The following is a 15,139-nucleotide window of genomic DNA, read 5'->3' on the forward strand; positions in this document are numbered from 1 at the left end:
CCCTCGGGGATCCCTCGGGGGGATGCTCTGCGCTGGTGGGGGGGGGGGTGCAGGGATGGGAGTGGGGGGGGGCGTAGCAGGTGCTCACCCCCCCCCAAAAAAAAATATCAAGGGGAAGTTTGGCTGTCAAGGAGTTAACCCCCGGGGGCCTTCCCCTCCTCGTTTGCTCTTTCTCTCTCTCCCCCCCCCCCCTTCCCCACATCCCTCCCCGTGGCCCCCCCCCCGCTGCCAGCGCCGTCAGCCCGGGGGCGGGGGCTGGCCCCGGCCGCTGCCTGCAGCCGAGCTCCGCGGGGAGACAGCAGCGGCGGCTCGGGGCGGGGGAAAAAAAAGGGAAAAAAAAAAAAAAAAAGGAGAAAAAAAAAAAAAAAAAGAAATCCTCCACCTTCCTGTTTGTTTGTTTTTTTTTTTTCTCTTTTTTTCCTTTTTTTTTTTTTTTTTTCTTTTGGTCCCCTCCCCCCCCCCCCCCCCCCCCACCATCGACAGCCCGCTCGCCCTGCATGACTGTCACCGAGGTAAGGAGCTGGGTGTGTGTATGTGTGCGTGTGTGTGTGTCCCCCCCCCCTCTTTACACACCCCCCCACACACCCCGGGGGGATGCTGAGCCCGTTCCCACGCCCCTCCGGCCGCCAGGTGCCGGCACCGGGGATCGCGGACCGGGCACCGGGGGTACGGGGGGGGGGCTCCCGGAGCTCGGCCCCGGGCGGCTCTGCTGCATTTTTAACCCTTGGAGCAACGCCCGTAGGATGGGGGGGGGGGGATAATGGGGGGGGTTGTGGGCACCCCATAACGCTCGGAGCCCTACAGGTGGCTGTGGGAGCGGATTTGGGGGCAGGGAGGGGATGGGGATGGGGATGGGGATGGGGGGGGGGGGATTCGTGTTGGAAGGGGATGGGGGAGGTGGGGGAGAGCCCCCCCATCGGAGCATCCCAGCCCTGGGGGTGAGGTGGGGGGGTCCAGGTCCTCAAATTGCCCCTGCAGCAGCCTGGGGGCTGCCCCCCCCCCCCCCCCAAGCCCTGCTGAGGGGAAGGGTTGGGGTGTCTGGGGGCTGCCCCCCCGGTTCTGGCCCTGCTCACGGTGCTGGGGAGCAGCAAGTGTCCCCCGGTGTCCCCCTCCTCCCCCGGCCCGGTGCAGGCTCAGAGTGCTGGGGGGTGGTGGTGCTGGGGGGCACAGGGCATATTGGGCATTGCTGGGGGGGACACAGGGCATCCAGAGGCATTACTGGGGGGGCACAGAGCATCCCCTGGTGTTGCTGGTTGGGCACAGAGCATCCAGAGGCATTACTGGGGGGGCACAGAGCATCCCCTGGTGTTGCTGGGGGGGCACAGAGCATCTCCTGGCATTGCTGGGGCTGTGGGGGCAGCGGCTGGCCCAGCGGGGAGCGGAGTGGTCCAAGCTGGACCCTCGTGGCCCAAGCCCCCCTGGCAGGAGGTGGCCGTGTAACGAGGCTGGGGGGCTCCCAGGTTCAAGGGGATGCCCAAGCAAGGAGCCCCCTGGGTCCACAGCACTGTTTGGGGCTCTGGAGTGGCCCAAGGGGCTGGGCACGGGGTAATTTTGGGCCAAAACAACGCCACCAGCCCCGGGCAACCCTCGCTGAGCACCGAGGCTGGAGCTGCTCTCTGCACCACGCTCTGCTCAGGGCCCAGACAAAGCCTCTGCCCGCTGCGATGGATGCTGGCGATGTGCGGTGCAGGTGAAAAAAAAAAAAGAGGAATTATTTCTCCCCTGCTTCTCGTTCCTTAGCAGACAACTTGCATTTTTGCCTGCTGTGCTCTTGCAGGGCGGTCACCGGTGGTGGTTGCGTCTGTTGTTGGCTCTTTGCAGTGCTGCCCCGAGGTCCCCGCCGGCCGGACAAACCCAGCAGCTCTTGTGGATAAAAAACACTCCCAGCCCTTCTGGGTGCTGAGAAGGGGGATCGATGGGCTGGCCCAAAAGGTGGCTCGGGTTAAAAGAACCGCGAGCCTGCTGATGTGAAAGTGTCACGGCTCCCAGCCAGGCTGGTTCATTCGGAGCGCTTGTTAATGGTTGTGATTTTTTTATTTTTTTATTTTTTTATTTTTTTTCTCCTGAGTGTAAACAGATTTATTCAGAGCTACATTGAGAAAAGGCCAGGCTGTGAGGAGAGCGTGTTCAGGAGTACGGGGAAGGAAGCTGCCGTGATTTTCAGGGACCAGAGGTGTGCTGGGGTGATCTGTACTGGGTGCGCTGAGTACACTTCTACCAAATCCCTTTAAAGCCCTAACACACCCCGTGGGTTTTATTCCCTGCAATGTGGACTGTCTTTGCAGGCTATGAGCAGGGTCCTGAAGGGGCAGGTTGGGACCCAGGCCCCAGCTCTGCGGTGACAGAAAGTGTCCTGAGCCCATGGCACACCCCAGGCACGAGGCTGGAGCGCAGACGTGGACTGGGTGTGATTTTGACAGGTGAGGGGCACCTGTGGGACAGGAGATGCCTTTTCGGTGTGGTTTTGGCTGCTTGCAGGCAGCTGGCAGCCAAGGTGCTCTGGAGGATGGCTCTGGAGCGTTTGGGAACTGGGAATTGTGCCTGTCCCCATGGGAGGAGAGCCTCAGGGCTCCCCACAGCCGCCCAGGGGCAGGTGCCTGAGCCCCAGCACGGCGAGGACAGTCCCACGCCGTGTTCCTACAACAACTCCCACGCTGGGGCCACTTCCCAGCAGCTGCAGCAAACAGTGGCGGTGGGAAAGGTTTTATAACCTTGGCAAACATTCCTGAGCAATTCGCATCGCGAGGAAAACCGATAGGATAGGCAGACCCAGGTGCCCAGCGCCAGGTAGAGCCAGCTGAGCGCACGCCCGAGGTGTGGGGACACAAAAAGCTTTTCTTGGAGCATGGGGGGGCTGGGGAAAGGCGAGGAGGGGGCTGAGAAGCGCTGTCAGGATGCGAAGCGAGCTGGTTTCCTTCGCATCCTGAGCCGCCCCCTCCCCTCCCACGGCGAGGAATGCGAGCGAGCGCGGCGCATCCCCAGACCTCGCTCTGCCGTGGGAGTTTCCTACCCAGGAGAGTTGAGGCAGGTTATAAATAGGATGGAGAAGGGCAGATTGCAAGGCGAAAGGAGCCCACTCCTCCTCGGGGATCTGCCCGAATGCTGCGAGGCCTCCTGTGCATCACTGAGTTATTGCATTGTGCTCCGTGCCGTGCCGTGCTCCCCGGCACCAGCTCTGCTTTCTCCACACCCTGCAATCAGATCCAGCAAAGCGATGGCCTTCAGCTGAGACTCGCTCTAGGAGCTGGGGCAAATTCATCCCTGCTGCAGCTCAGCTGGCTTAGGGGCGCCTGGGGCACAGGTTTGGGATCCGTTGCGTGCAAGCAGGCCAAACCCATTCTGTACGGAGAGCAGGGCCCACGCCACAAAGCCAAACAAATCTGCCAGCAGCAAACACACGGAGAGCGCCTCTCCCCCAGCCCGACATCTGTCTCCACTTCGGGGACCTGCTGTGCCCTCGGGACACGGCTGTGCTCCACCGGGTGCGAGGGACAAAGGCACTCACCAGGCTGCTGGGACCCCCCTGGCAGAAAAATGAAGGGGAGGGGTACTTGGGGAGCAGATTTTGCCAGACTTGCCTGGTATTTTGCCCGCAGCTGCGTGCTCGCTTGATAAAGCTGCTAGCACTGAGCCCCATGTTCATTAAGGGGCAAAGTTTGTGTAAAAAGAAGCGAGAAGTTAGCTGTGGGAGCAGCAAAATGCTGTCTGCTGGGCATGGGTTCTGCAGCAAGTGGAGCTTTGCTGGCTTTGCTGGGCTTTGCTGGGGCTGGGTGAACAATTTTGCGCCCTGCATGACTGGGGCTGGTGTGGTGCTGTGCTTCCAGCTCTGCCCATTGCCAGGGGCTGTTCCCAAAGAATAATTAACCATGAACACAAATTAACGGGGGCCCAAGGGAGTCTTAATTCGGGAAATATAGTTTTGAAATGACTGGAGGCTTTTCTAAAGGGCAGGGTTTAGCCAGGAGGCAGTTCGGGAGGTCCTGTGGCATGCGTTAGGCGGAATTATCCGATGGGCTCCCCTGGTTTATTATCTATTAATTGGTATTAGTCATCAAGCTACGCTGCTTGGATAACAGCTCATCCTCTTAGTTCACTGAGTCGATGAAGCCAAAAACGCAGGGAGGAAATTGCATCCATGGCCTGTGGTGGTCAAAGATGGTAAAGAAGCGACGTGGTCAAGCCGTGATTATTACCCCAGGGCCCGAGGGAGGCTGTGGCTACAGCACCACGGAGGTGCTGGCCCTGGTGGCCCCGTCCTCTGCTGTGCCACCGAGGGCAGGTTTAGTGTCTGGGGCAAGTGCTGAGCCCGTGGAAAAGCTGATTGCTGGTTCGATCGATACGAAGCTCGATTGAAGACACAGGGTCGTGTTATTGAGCAAAATGGCTTTGTGGAAAATGGGCTTTGGGAAGCACAGCTCGACTTGGTTTCTGGAGAACTGGCTGGGGACATCTTCTCTGGATGGCCACGAAACCCAAATTTAGGGCAGTGCTGGGTGTGCTGTGGGTGATGGTGCTTGGGGATCGGTGCCAGATCATATTTAATAAGCCTCATGTTAAAGGGAGTGGGTGCAGGCTAACCAACATACACAGCAAGCAGATTAATGGGATTTGTCATTGCATGGGGTTTCGCTAATGGCTTTCAGGGCAGAGCTCTCTGCCTCTTGCTGTCCCGGAATCAAGGCTGGAGAATATTTTTAGTTGAGATTCAGCGATGTGACGGCTGGAAAACCCTCGTGTCTTTGTGCTGCCCAGGTTTTGCTCGGAAATAGGGGCAGGCACGGTGCTGGGAGCCGTGGAGGAGCTGTTCTGTAACATGTGGGTGGCGGAGATCCCATAACGGTGCCTGGGGCCACGGCTGGAAGAAGGGAACAGCTGGGGCGGGAGCAGAAGAGGGCTGTGGGTCCGGGACTGCTAATAAAGCACAAATAATAAGGAGCCCTCAAACAATGTTCGCTAATCTTCGGCTTTGCCGGGATTTCTGGGGGTGGGGAGCGAGCATAACGGCCCGCTTTGAGTCTAAAAATGGAAGCTCCCCATTTCCAGAAGCATTACGCTCATCAAAGGCAACTTATCTGGCCCCGGGGCTTTTTAATGAGTTTTAATTGTGCTTCAATGCAGCATTAATCGGGAGCTTTACGACTGCCCGGCTGCGGCCAGCAGGCTCGCTCGCTGTAACCCATACCATGCAGAATGCGACGCGGGGTCACCCCCGCCCCCCTTCTCCTTTTCATGGAAATTTTATCAAATGATGAATAGTTCAATTCATTAGCCAGCTAGCGGAGAGCTCGAAGGAGTCGGATCCCGGATTCCTATCTCCCAAGTCAGTGTGTAATTACCGAAAGCTGGCAGCAGGCAAAACCTACGTGACGGGGCCAGCTGCTAGAGTCCCCCACAAATCTGTGAATCGAATCCTTCACCGTCTGGAAGGGAACCAGCGCGGAGCTCGGCTCCCAGAAATCTTTCTCTCCTTTGTTCCTCACCAAGCTGTGAGCAAAGCCACTCGGGCTCGCTCTGCAGGGCCTCGAGCAGCAAAACCTCGGGCAGAGGGTGGAGTGGCTCCGACACCACTCGTATTGCTAAAAATGGGGAAATAGGGCAAAAACCTGCGGGTCTGAGCCTGGATTTGGGTATTACTGTGGAGCACAAGTGATGAGCAGGGCAGGGACAATGCTGGAGGATGGGGACAGGCTCATCCCCAGGACATGAGCCCCCAGGCTGCCCTGTAGTGTGCTCCCAGCCTCATCCCATGAGGATGTGGCTTTCTCCCTTTGCATATAGTGGTTTTTCCCTGACATCCCACTGTCCTGGTCCCTCAGCAGAGCTGTTGGACCCTATGGAAACCCCTTCAACCCGCTCTGCTGTGGCTCTTGTCCCTGCTGGGGACGGGGACGGCAACGCTGGGCACTGCGGCGTGGATGCGGTTTGGATTTGCTGATTTGGGTTTACACATCTGGTGGTACCCACGGTGTTTGTGGGGTTGCCCACGCCAGGCAATCCGGGTGGTTTTAGCTCTGTAGCAGGGGCAGAAGGCAATATTTAAACCAGCTTCTGCCATCAGATGGGGAAGTGCTGCAGGCTCCAGCCCCGTGTTGGCAGCAACTGAGCTGCTGGTGGGAAGCTCTGAGGGGGCTGGGGGTGGTGGGCGCTGCTCTAATGGGGCTGTCCCTTTCCTTTAGGGCCCAGGAGCCTCTCCCTGAGCCCCGAGCCAGAAGCTGGGTGTCAGAAGGTGCCCGGTGAGCCCACGGAGCAGAGCTCAGGTCAGGAGCCCTCGCTGTGCCCACGCCGAGCCAGGCCCCGGTTGGGGGGGCGCTGAGGATGGAAACAGCTCGATTTTGTTAAAAAAACCCTGCTGAGGGCTTGCTCCTGCCCGAACAAGGAGGCTCCGTGTGGCTCCCATGGCTGGTTCCCCCCCCCGGCCGTGCACAAGGCCGGGTCTGTGAGCAGCGCACTCGCCCTCGGCACGGGCTGGCAGCGGGGGGGCCGCGGGACTCGGCCTTGGTGCCTCCCACGTCCCTGCCCCGGCACTTCCCAGCTGGCCAGGAAATTTCTGAGGCCTGAAATATTTAGAAGATAGCGTTTGTTTTCCTTTCTTTTTTTCTTTTTTCTTTTTTTTTTTCCTTCTTTTTTTTTTTTTTTTTTTCTTTTCTTCTTCTTTTTTAATCCTTTTCTGGAAAACTTTTGGCCCCTCTCTGGGATAAACTTCCAATAAACTCTTCCAGCCTTACAAGCTGCCCAGGACCACGGCTCAAATACCTGGGCACACGAGGGGATCCGGGGGGCTGTGTGGGGAACCCTTTGGTGTCCTCAGGCAGGAAACACCACGGGGCAGCGACGTGCCCGACCTGCTCGCCGCCGCAGCATCTTCCTGCCTTAGAAAACCATCGTTTCCCTTCATGAATGAGTTTCTGTGGTTCGTTTCCCATACAAAGCTGGGACTTAGCGAGGATTTTGTCAGGATGCCACCTAAATAGAAATGTCAGCGCTTCCTGTGGTCCTTTTTCCACCCCAGTCCCTCAGCATCTTCCCAGACCCCGCAGGGCGCAGCAGCCGCCCTTCTCCCACCTTCCCGGTGTTTCATACCCATGCGTGTGGTTCTTCAGCTCTTTATAACAAAAATCTGGTGAGTTTAGGGAGGTTGGATTTATGGCATCCTCCCATCGGAGGCTTTCTCTTGGCACATCGGTAACCCCACTTAACTCTTCCTAAATCCATCTGGGAAGCCTGTTGTGACCGAGTCCCTGCCTCGGTCCTCCTGGGGACGTGTGGCACGGTTTGCTGACGCCGCTGTGAAATCTGCTTCGTTACCCGCTCATCGAAACACCTGAAAAGGAGATTTCAGACCCTCCAAGTTTCTTAAAAGCCTCTCAAGCTGAGAACGAGCGTGCAGTATCCTTGCCCGAAGGAAACGCTGCTCCGAGAAGCTGCAAGCTCTGCAGAAGGAGGGCAAAATCCCATGCTCGGCGCGGCTGACCCGGGGCAGCTCCGGGGGCCCAGAGGTGCTGGCCTGGGAGCTCAGCCCCCCCCCCCCCGGCCCTTTGTTCTCCATCAAAATATTTCCGCTGGCTTCGCAGGGTGGGAAGGAGTTGGGAAACAGAGTGGGAGGAAAAGCGGGCTTGTTTACGTGATTTATCGGCCAGCGTGAGCCTTGCATTTCTTCTCAGCACGTGGGCCCGGGAGGTTTGTTTTGCCTCCCCCAGAAAGCTTCCTGGGGGAAAAACAGCCCCAAACGGGGCCCCTGCTGATAGGGAAGCAGCTGCAGCTGCTGCCATGAGCCTCGGCACTGAGCTTTTTGTGGTTTGGGACGTGGGGGGGACCCGAGCTTTGCAGCCCTGTTGCCACCAGGATGCTTTGGGGCTGATCCCGTCCCGTGGAATGTCCCTTTGTCTTGTTGCCCCCCCTGTGGCATCCTTGGGCTCGTGCTTGTGATGTGGGGACCTCGGGGGAGATGGGGTGCCAAGGGGGACCAGCAGGGCTTGGTCTGGGATTGAGTGCACAGCACCAAACATCATCCAGCCCCGAGGAGGGATGGGGACATTTGTTCATGGGACAAATCCTGAATATTTCTCAGATGGGCCTCCCCAGCCTCCCCTCTGCCTGTAGGGGTATCGCGGCAGCACCTAGAAATGGGATGTGGGGCTGCTGATGGGTGTGGGGCTGTGCAGGGGGATGCTGATGTGCACGGGAACTTGGTACCCGTGGTGCCAGCCCGCTTGGGAATGGGGCAGCCAGGCCACATCCACTCTGGCACTTGTGCTTCACAAGCCAATTCCATCCATAACCTCATCTTTGGCTACAGCAAATGCAAAACTCTGCAAATTCAGCATCAAACCCCGTTTTTATTTATTTATTTTAATGCGACCTTAAGCCAAGCCGTGCTCTGTGGATGCAGCTGCTGCCGCGAGCCTGTTGTAGAGGAGACTGCTCTTCCTCGAGGTGCTGCTCGGTGCATTGATCCCGGTGTTTCTCGGAGCCCCCAGGTGTTTCCTGAGGCTGGACGTGGAGCAAAATCCCCCCCAGCTGCTCCAGGTGCTCGTGCTGGCAGCCAGATGTGTCCATGAGGAGGAAACAAGGAGCCGTGCTGGCTCCTGCAGGATTTGGGGTCTCCAAAGTGTCACAAATGGGTTGTCGGGCCGTCCCCTGCTCCGTGGACTGTGTGTGTGGGGGGACAGGGAAAATGGGACCTGGCCTCAGTGGGACAAGCGTGCACAACTGGGACAGCTTTTTCCCAAGGAGGAGGCTCCTTCCTTGAATATTTATTACTAATTAGGGACACAAATAACGGCCTGGTGGGGGCTCGGTGGCTGTGGCCACCACCCCGTGCTGGCCTTCCTGCAACCCGCCTTCAGCCAAAGGCCAGTGCTTCTTGTACTGAGTATTCCCAGCCCAAATCCTGAGACCAGGACCTTTAAAATTGTGCAGTTTTAGGAATTTGCTTCGTGGCAGCACGCTAACCAGCTTTTCCCTTGGTGAGACCTGCCTTTTCTGGTGCCTGCTGCACCGGATTTTTGCATGCACCCCCAAACACTCCCCCTTTTGCATTTTTTCCCCGTTAATGGACATGTCGTAGTGCAGGGTTTGGGGCTGGCAGTGCTCCAGGGGAACGAGCAGCTGGCTGTGTAGCGGGGTTTTTGGGCAGGTTAATGAGCACCTTGACGGGCTGTGAGTCAGGGAGCGCACCTACCTACGTGCATGTGGCAGCTCCTTGTGCTGGCATCTCTTTGTGCTCCAGGGGAGCGTAGGCGGCACCGTGCGCTTCTCCTCAAAGGTTGTGGGGGGCTGCCGGCCCCGGGGGGGGGTCAGCACAGCACCGGTGCTGGGCACAAATTGCCCGAGAGCATCCCCCTGGGGCAAAGGGGCCGGATCCTGCCACGTGCTGGGCCCCTGTGCAGGGTGGCTTTGCCCATGGGTGAGCAGCTGGGGGGCGTCTGGGACACCCAAATACCCCCCCCGGCTCTGCCCCCAGGGGCGGGCAGGGTTTGTGTGTTTGCTTGTCTGCGCCCCCCTGGGACGGTGAATTGAATGTTTTTGCTTTCCCTCTCTGCACAGAGCTCTTGTCGAGTCAATGAGAGACCTCCACAAGTCTAGCGTGCTGGGAAGCAAGCACGGCAGCCTGGTGAGTGTCCCCGCGGGGCATTTGGATAAGGCTGTGACGGACGCAGCGAGGCCAAACCGAGCCCTGGGCCCTTGGTACAAAAGAGAAATCATTTCATTCACACCCGAGGCTCGGCAGCGCTCAGCACGGCTCATTTTACACCAGGCTGGGGCTGCAGATGTGCCTAAAGGTCCAAGCGTGGTGATCCCGAGCCCGGATTTTGGGCCGTGATGGGGCAGCCCCCCTGGACCCGTGGTGCCCTCGGTGGCGGAGGCGTTACCGCAGCGAGGAGCGGGATGTGCCTCAACCTTAAATCTGGCTGAGCCTCGTTAGCATGAAAGCCATTAACGTGAACAAAAGCTGCTCTCAAGGTTGAACTGAGCAGCGTCGGCAGCACCGAGGAGATTAAACCCGGCGTTTGTTTGGCTCTAATCTCATGTGCATGGAACAAGCAGCGTTTGATGACTAATTTTGGCAGTGCCGGGGATCTTATCGAAATAGTGCTGCTTAATTTCCAGCTTTTCCTTAGGGAGTGGATTCCAGCACCGCAGATCCCACCTGTATGCTTTGCCATCACGCTGCTCGTGCGCCCAGCAGGTCCCATCCTCTGGGTCCAGAGGAGCCTGGGCCCGTGCCTGCCCTGCCCTGATCCTCACTGTGCCCAGGCTCCTCCTGCTTGTGCATTTCTCCCTTCCCAAATGGTAAAAGTACCATTTTTTATTTTTTATTTTTCCATTTGCCACCACTGTTTTATTGTTCTTAGGACCTGGGCAGGGTCGTGCCCAACCCACAGGGTGTAGGGGGATGATGGCTGTGTCCCAACGGCATGTGCTGATGTGCCTGGGCGCTGACACGGGGTCTTTCCCCTCCGAATTAAGCCCCGATGAGCAGTTTTGCTATTTTCCCCCCTGCTCCCCATCTCCCTGGGCAGGGGACGGGGACACGGTGGCTGCGTGCTGCCTGGAAATGAAGCCATCTCCTCGGCTGCGAGCTGCCAGCAAGCAGCTCTTTTCTTGCCTGGTAACACTTCATTGCTGCAGCGGCCGATCGATGCTCCAAATGTCAAACCCCAGCTCCGCCGACCTTCCCGATGGAAAACAACCCTGCCCTGTGGCTACAGGGATGTGCAGGCAGCGGGTCCAAGCTGCCTGGGAGAGCAGGGGAGAAAAGCAGCCCCCGGGGAGCCCTCTCCTGCCGGAGCTCTCCCCGGTAGCTGGGTTTAAGGCAAGCCCCAGGTTGCTCTCCGTCCCCTGGGGAACACAGCGGGGACACAGGAGCACTGGAAGGAGGCACGGAAAGTGGGATTAATGAGCTTTTGGAAAGGCAAAGTCTCCTGGAGCACCACAAAGCCCCTGGTGAAAGCCCCGGATACTCTCGGCACAGGGCGGTTGCCAGGCTTTCCTTTTCCCAGCACAATTCCTTCATGCGACGGTTTTCTTGGGGACTGAAAAGGCTTTTTCTCGGGAGCTGAAAGCAGCCCTCTCCCTTCAGAAACCTCTTTGAGCTCACGGGCACGCTGCGTGCCATTGCACCAACCCTCGTGGCTGCTCCGAGCCCCCCGGCCCCTTCCCACCCGCAGCAGCCAGAGGGCAGGGGCTCGGGGAGAGGGGGCAGCCCCCGCTCCCTGCAGGTGAAAGCAGAGCTTCATTTCCCTGAAAGCTCCAACCACGGAGGCCGATTAGGCAGCCCTATATAAAGGACGCGGAGATTTTTAAGGGATTACAGCACCCTTTGCTGGGTGGCTGCCTAGTGCCGCGTCAGGGGCTCTTTGCGCAAGCTCTCCTCCCCGCCTGCTGTTGCCAAGACTCCCGATGCTTGAAAAGATGCATTTAAAAATAAACACATTGAGACAAGGGCTGTGTCCTGCCGCTGCTGGTAGGCAAAGGCTGGAGCTGCCAGGAGATCAGAGAGGCGGCCAAGCAGGGGCTGGGCTTTGCTGCTTGGTTCCTTTTCCCCCCGCCAGCCGCAGTCGCCGTTCCCAGGGTGACCGAGGGGTTTTGTGCGGCGCCCACGGCTTGGATCGGCTCTGCCAGCTGACGTGGGGCTGGAGGGGGCACCCCTGGCACATCACCTCCAGAATGGCTTTTCATCCTAGAGAAAAGCCTGGAAAACAGGGGGGGGGGAAAAATAGCTCTTTGTGTGTTGGTTTTTCTTTTTCTTTTTTTTTTTCTTTTCAATGCAACTGCTTCTGAAGCCGCTCTCTTCCATCAAACTGGAGGAGGGCCTGGGACCAGCACCCGAATAAATGCCCGTTTCCAACCCTGGCATTCGCCCCCCTGCAGCCACAGGATTTCTTTAGGCTCTGTGCCCCAGGGAGCCCCCTGCGCCCCTCACCACCCGGGTGGCTGCAGCCGTCCCTTGCTCCCCTGCCAGCCCTGCTGTATGTGATACCACTCCTGGGATAGATGTGGGGAGAGGCAGGGCCGCTCCTTAAACTTAAAATATGAGGAGCAGACGATGCAGTCTGAGAGGAAAAACTGCCTGTCCTTCACCAGAGCCGTGTGCTGGCAGGGGCTGCAGCCACCGACAGCTCCCCGGTGTCCTGTGCCTTCATCCAGCACCGCCCCGTATGGAAAATCTCTCGCTAACCGACCTACATTTCATGCTCCCATTCATCTGCTGCACGTAGCTGCTGTTGCTGTGGGGCAGTGTCAGGGTGAGGAATTCAGGGGAGCCTGCAGAGGTGCCAGGGAATGTTGTAGGCTTCCCCCGAGGCTGCGAACATGGGGCTCCCTGCCCGCAGGATTGCCCTGGGTGTCTTTCCTGACCCTCTGCTTTTTCTCTGCTTTTGAAGAACAGCACAAAAGTGATGCACTGACACACGCCCTGAAACAAGCCAGCTCTCCTCTGGTTTTCTTCTAAAGGCATCTCCAGTGACATCCTTTTTGCTGGAGGAAGGATGTGCGGAACAGTTTCCCTTGGCGCAGCGAGGAGCCGCCTCTTTGCTGGGCACCGTGAGCAAAAACCTCCCCAAATCTGCTCCAGCCTGGCCTGGGCAGCTTCCCCCGGGAGGCAGCTCTGGGATGGAGGCTGCCCTCATTGCAGCTCCGTGGCTGCAGGGAAAAAACTGAGCTGGGCTGGCGCAAACGCCCCGTGCTGCGGATGCCGTGCCCTGAGTCTGAAACAGCTCCGTGTCGCTGCCGGGAGCTCCCCAGCACGCCTATTTTCTGCTATATCTCTTGCTGGGAAATAGGTTTTCCCCTTCCAGTGAGGGATTTGGGGACACGCTCTTCCCCTCAAGCACTTAAAGAAGAAAAACGTTGCAACCATCCCAAAAACGCTGGGGCAGAGAGGCGAGTTTCTGTGCCGCCGCGCGTTCCGTGGGGTGCAGTGTTGATGCTGAACGCCGTGGTTGGGGACGTGGTTTATTTTATTGCCGTGCCTCAAAGTGCTTTATGGCATTCTCGTTTTTCTTGTAAGCACTGCTCGACCTAAAACAAGGGAGGAGTTTTGCAATTACAGGAAGAATCCGGGTCCAAGAATAACGCGGGGCTGCAGCGAGCACTGGAAGCGGCAGCGCATCAGTCTGAGTCTGGGGGATGGATGGAAACGGCTCCAATAAATCAATAGTCTTGTATTTTAACGTCTCCGAGCCAGGAGGTGATGGAAAAACAAACTGCCATTAGCATCAGCAGAACGTAGAGAAGTGCTCAGAGGGCAAGCTTCATAAAAAATGTGCCTCGTAGGGTGGCTGGTGTTGCCCCTTGCTTGGTGCTGCGCGGTGACGGGAGCTGCTCGCTTGTGGCCAGGGCTGAGCAGGAGCCGACCGGGGGCTCTGGGGCTGCCTGCGGCTTACAGTGAGCGTGCAGGTGGATGGCCGGGGCTTGCTGCACGTGGGAGCTAAATTTAGCAGGGCTTTTCTGGTTCCCGGCATCCTCCGTCGCCTGGAGAGCAGCCGGCAGCAGCGCTCCCGTCGGCTGCCTGAAATGAGATCAAGCAAGGGCTTAAATTCAGGGGGAAGGCAGCAAACGCCGTGTCTCAATCTCAGTTTTGGGGGGAATTTCCCCATCCCCTGGCACAAGGAGGGCTCACTACACTGATGCCAGCATGTCCGTGTTGTCCACACGCCCCAGGGGACACGAGGTGCTTCGCTCCCCCCAGGCACAATCCTGAGCAAAGCCCCTGGGAGGAAGCAGAGGACAGAGGGGCTGGGGGCTGCGGCGTGGGACAGCAGCATGCCTGCGAGGTTTTCCCAGCATTTCCTCTCCCTTTTGTCTCCACCGAGCTGAATTCCTTCGGGGCAAGGGCTGCTTTCCTCCCCGGCTGGATTGCACAGCCCTGGCTAGAAACCTGGACGTGTTTGCAGCCGTTTTCCGTAGTAAAAGGGTGTTTCTGGTGAAATCACACATTTTGACTTCCCTGCTTGCAAACTCTCAGCAGCCGTGCCCACAGCAGGAGGTGTGAGACCAAAAGGCCTCGGTGGGCTTTGCCTCTACACCCCAAAAATGCACCGACCTGCAGACAGGGGCCTCACAGAGAAGGTCTGAACGCGTGTCCTGGGGAGGAACAAACGGAGGAATAAATAATGGAATGAAACGGGAGAATAAAGCGGGTGGCTGTGTGAAGGCTCGGCGTTTTCATCCCTCCAGAACTGACGCATCGCTCACAAAAACACCCAAATGGGACGGCGCGATGGGAAACCAGCTCTTTTTGCTCAGCCGGGAGACCTTGCCCATTTATTTCTGCATGAAAATCCTCTTGCATGGCCGCGTGCTCCCTGGGGAAGGGGTTCAGGGACCCCCAAAAGTCAGATCCCACCAGTGCCAGGAGCACCTCCACGCACCAAGGCCAGAGGCAGCTTCCCCTGGGTGCTCCCTGCCATCCATCCACGTCCCCAAATCAGCAGCGGGGGGACCTCGGGATCTCCCCCGTGGCACCAGGAGCTATTCCTACCCCGGGAAAGCCTTGCCGGCTGCCAGAACAATAAATCTGCAGGAAACTGGGGGGCTGTGGGCAGCCCCCAGACGTTTCCCGAGATTCTGCTGGCGTTTCCGTGCTGCCTGCGGCCCCGGGGCTGCCGGCCCCTGTTTGCAGGAAACACTCCCGGAGGGCAAAGGAAAGAAACTGGGGGAGCTCTCCAGCCAAACCCACACTCGAGCCTATTGCTTCCTTCCGCTGGCTGCGGCGGGGGTGGGATGGAGGCTTGCCCAGCTTTTGGTGAAAGAACAAAGGGAGGAGAGAAATGGAGAGCTGCTGCAATCCCCAGAGCAGCACGGGGAGGGCGGGCGGCCTGGAGGGCGCATCCACAGCTCGCCTGCAGGGCCCTGTGCTAGGGGTGAAGGGTTTCTGCAGGCTCCTCGGGGCTCGTTTGCTTTGATGCTTCGTTGGGCAGATGCTTCGTTGGGCAGAGGCTGATCAGGCTCCGTTTCTGAACGCACGAAATATCGGGAGCCCCTTTTTCCGCATGGGGCACCCCCCTGCGTGGGGACACACTGCGAGTCACCTGAATTTAGTGTGGAAATATGGAGAGAACGGCCCTCCTGGTAAATGTGGGGCGTTTTCTTACGATAGGTGTGGAGCAGAGCGGCACGGGCAGCAGGAATGGCA

General features: G+C 58.3%; 1 protein-coding gene across 2 annotated transcripts in view; it reads left to right on the forward strand.

The window, feature by feature from the left end:
- The first annotated feature begins 432 nt into the window (after positions 1-432).
- CORO2B (coronin 2B) overlaps positions 433-15,139 on the forward strand; it is a 29,210-nt gene continuing 14,503 nt past the window's right edge. Inside the window, exons 1-2 of one of the 2 annotated variants that reach the window (XM_082768758.1) lie at positions 484-512; positions 9,547-9,613. In XM_082768758.1, the coding sequence (XP_082624884.1) occupies positions 9,563-9,613 (51 nt within the window). In that variant the 5' untranslated portion in view covers positions 484-512; positions 9,547-9,562. Of the gene's footprint in view, positions 513-9,546; positions 9,614-15,139 lie in introns of both variants that reach the window. The other variant, XM_082768759.1, reaches the window with a different exon arrangement.

The sequence above is a fragment of the Aythya marila genome (assembly GCF_965140915.1).
Source record: "Aythya marila genome assembly, chromosome: 11".
Classification (NCBI taxonomy): domain Eukaryota; kingdom Metazoa; phylum Chordata; class Aves; order Anseriformes; family Anatidae; genus Aythya; species Aythya marila.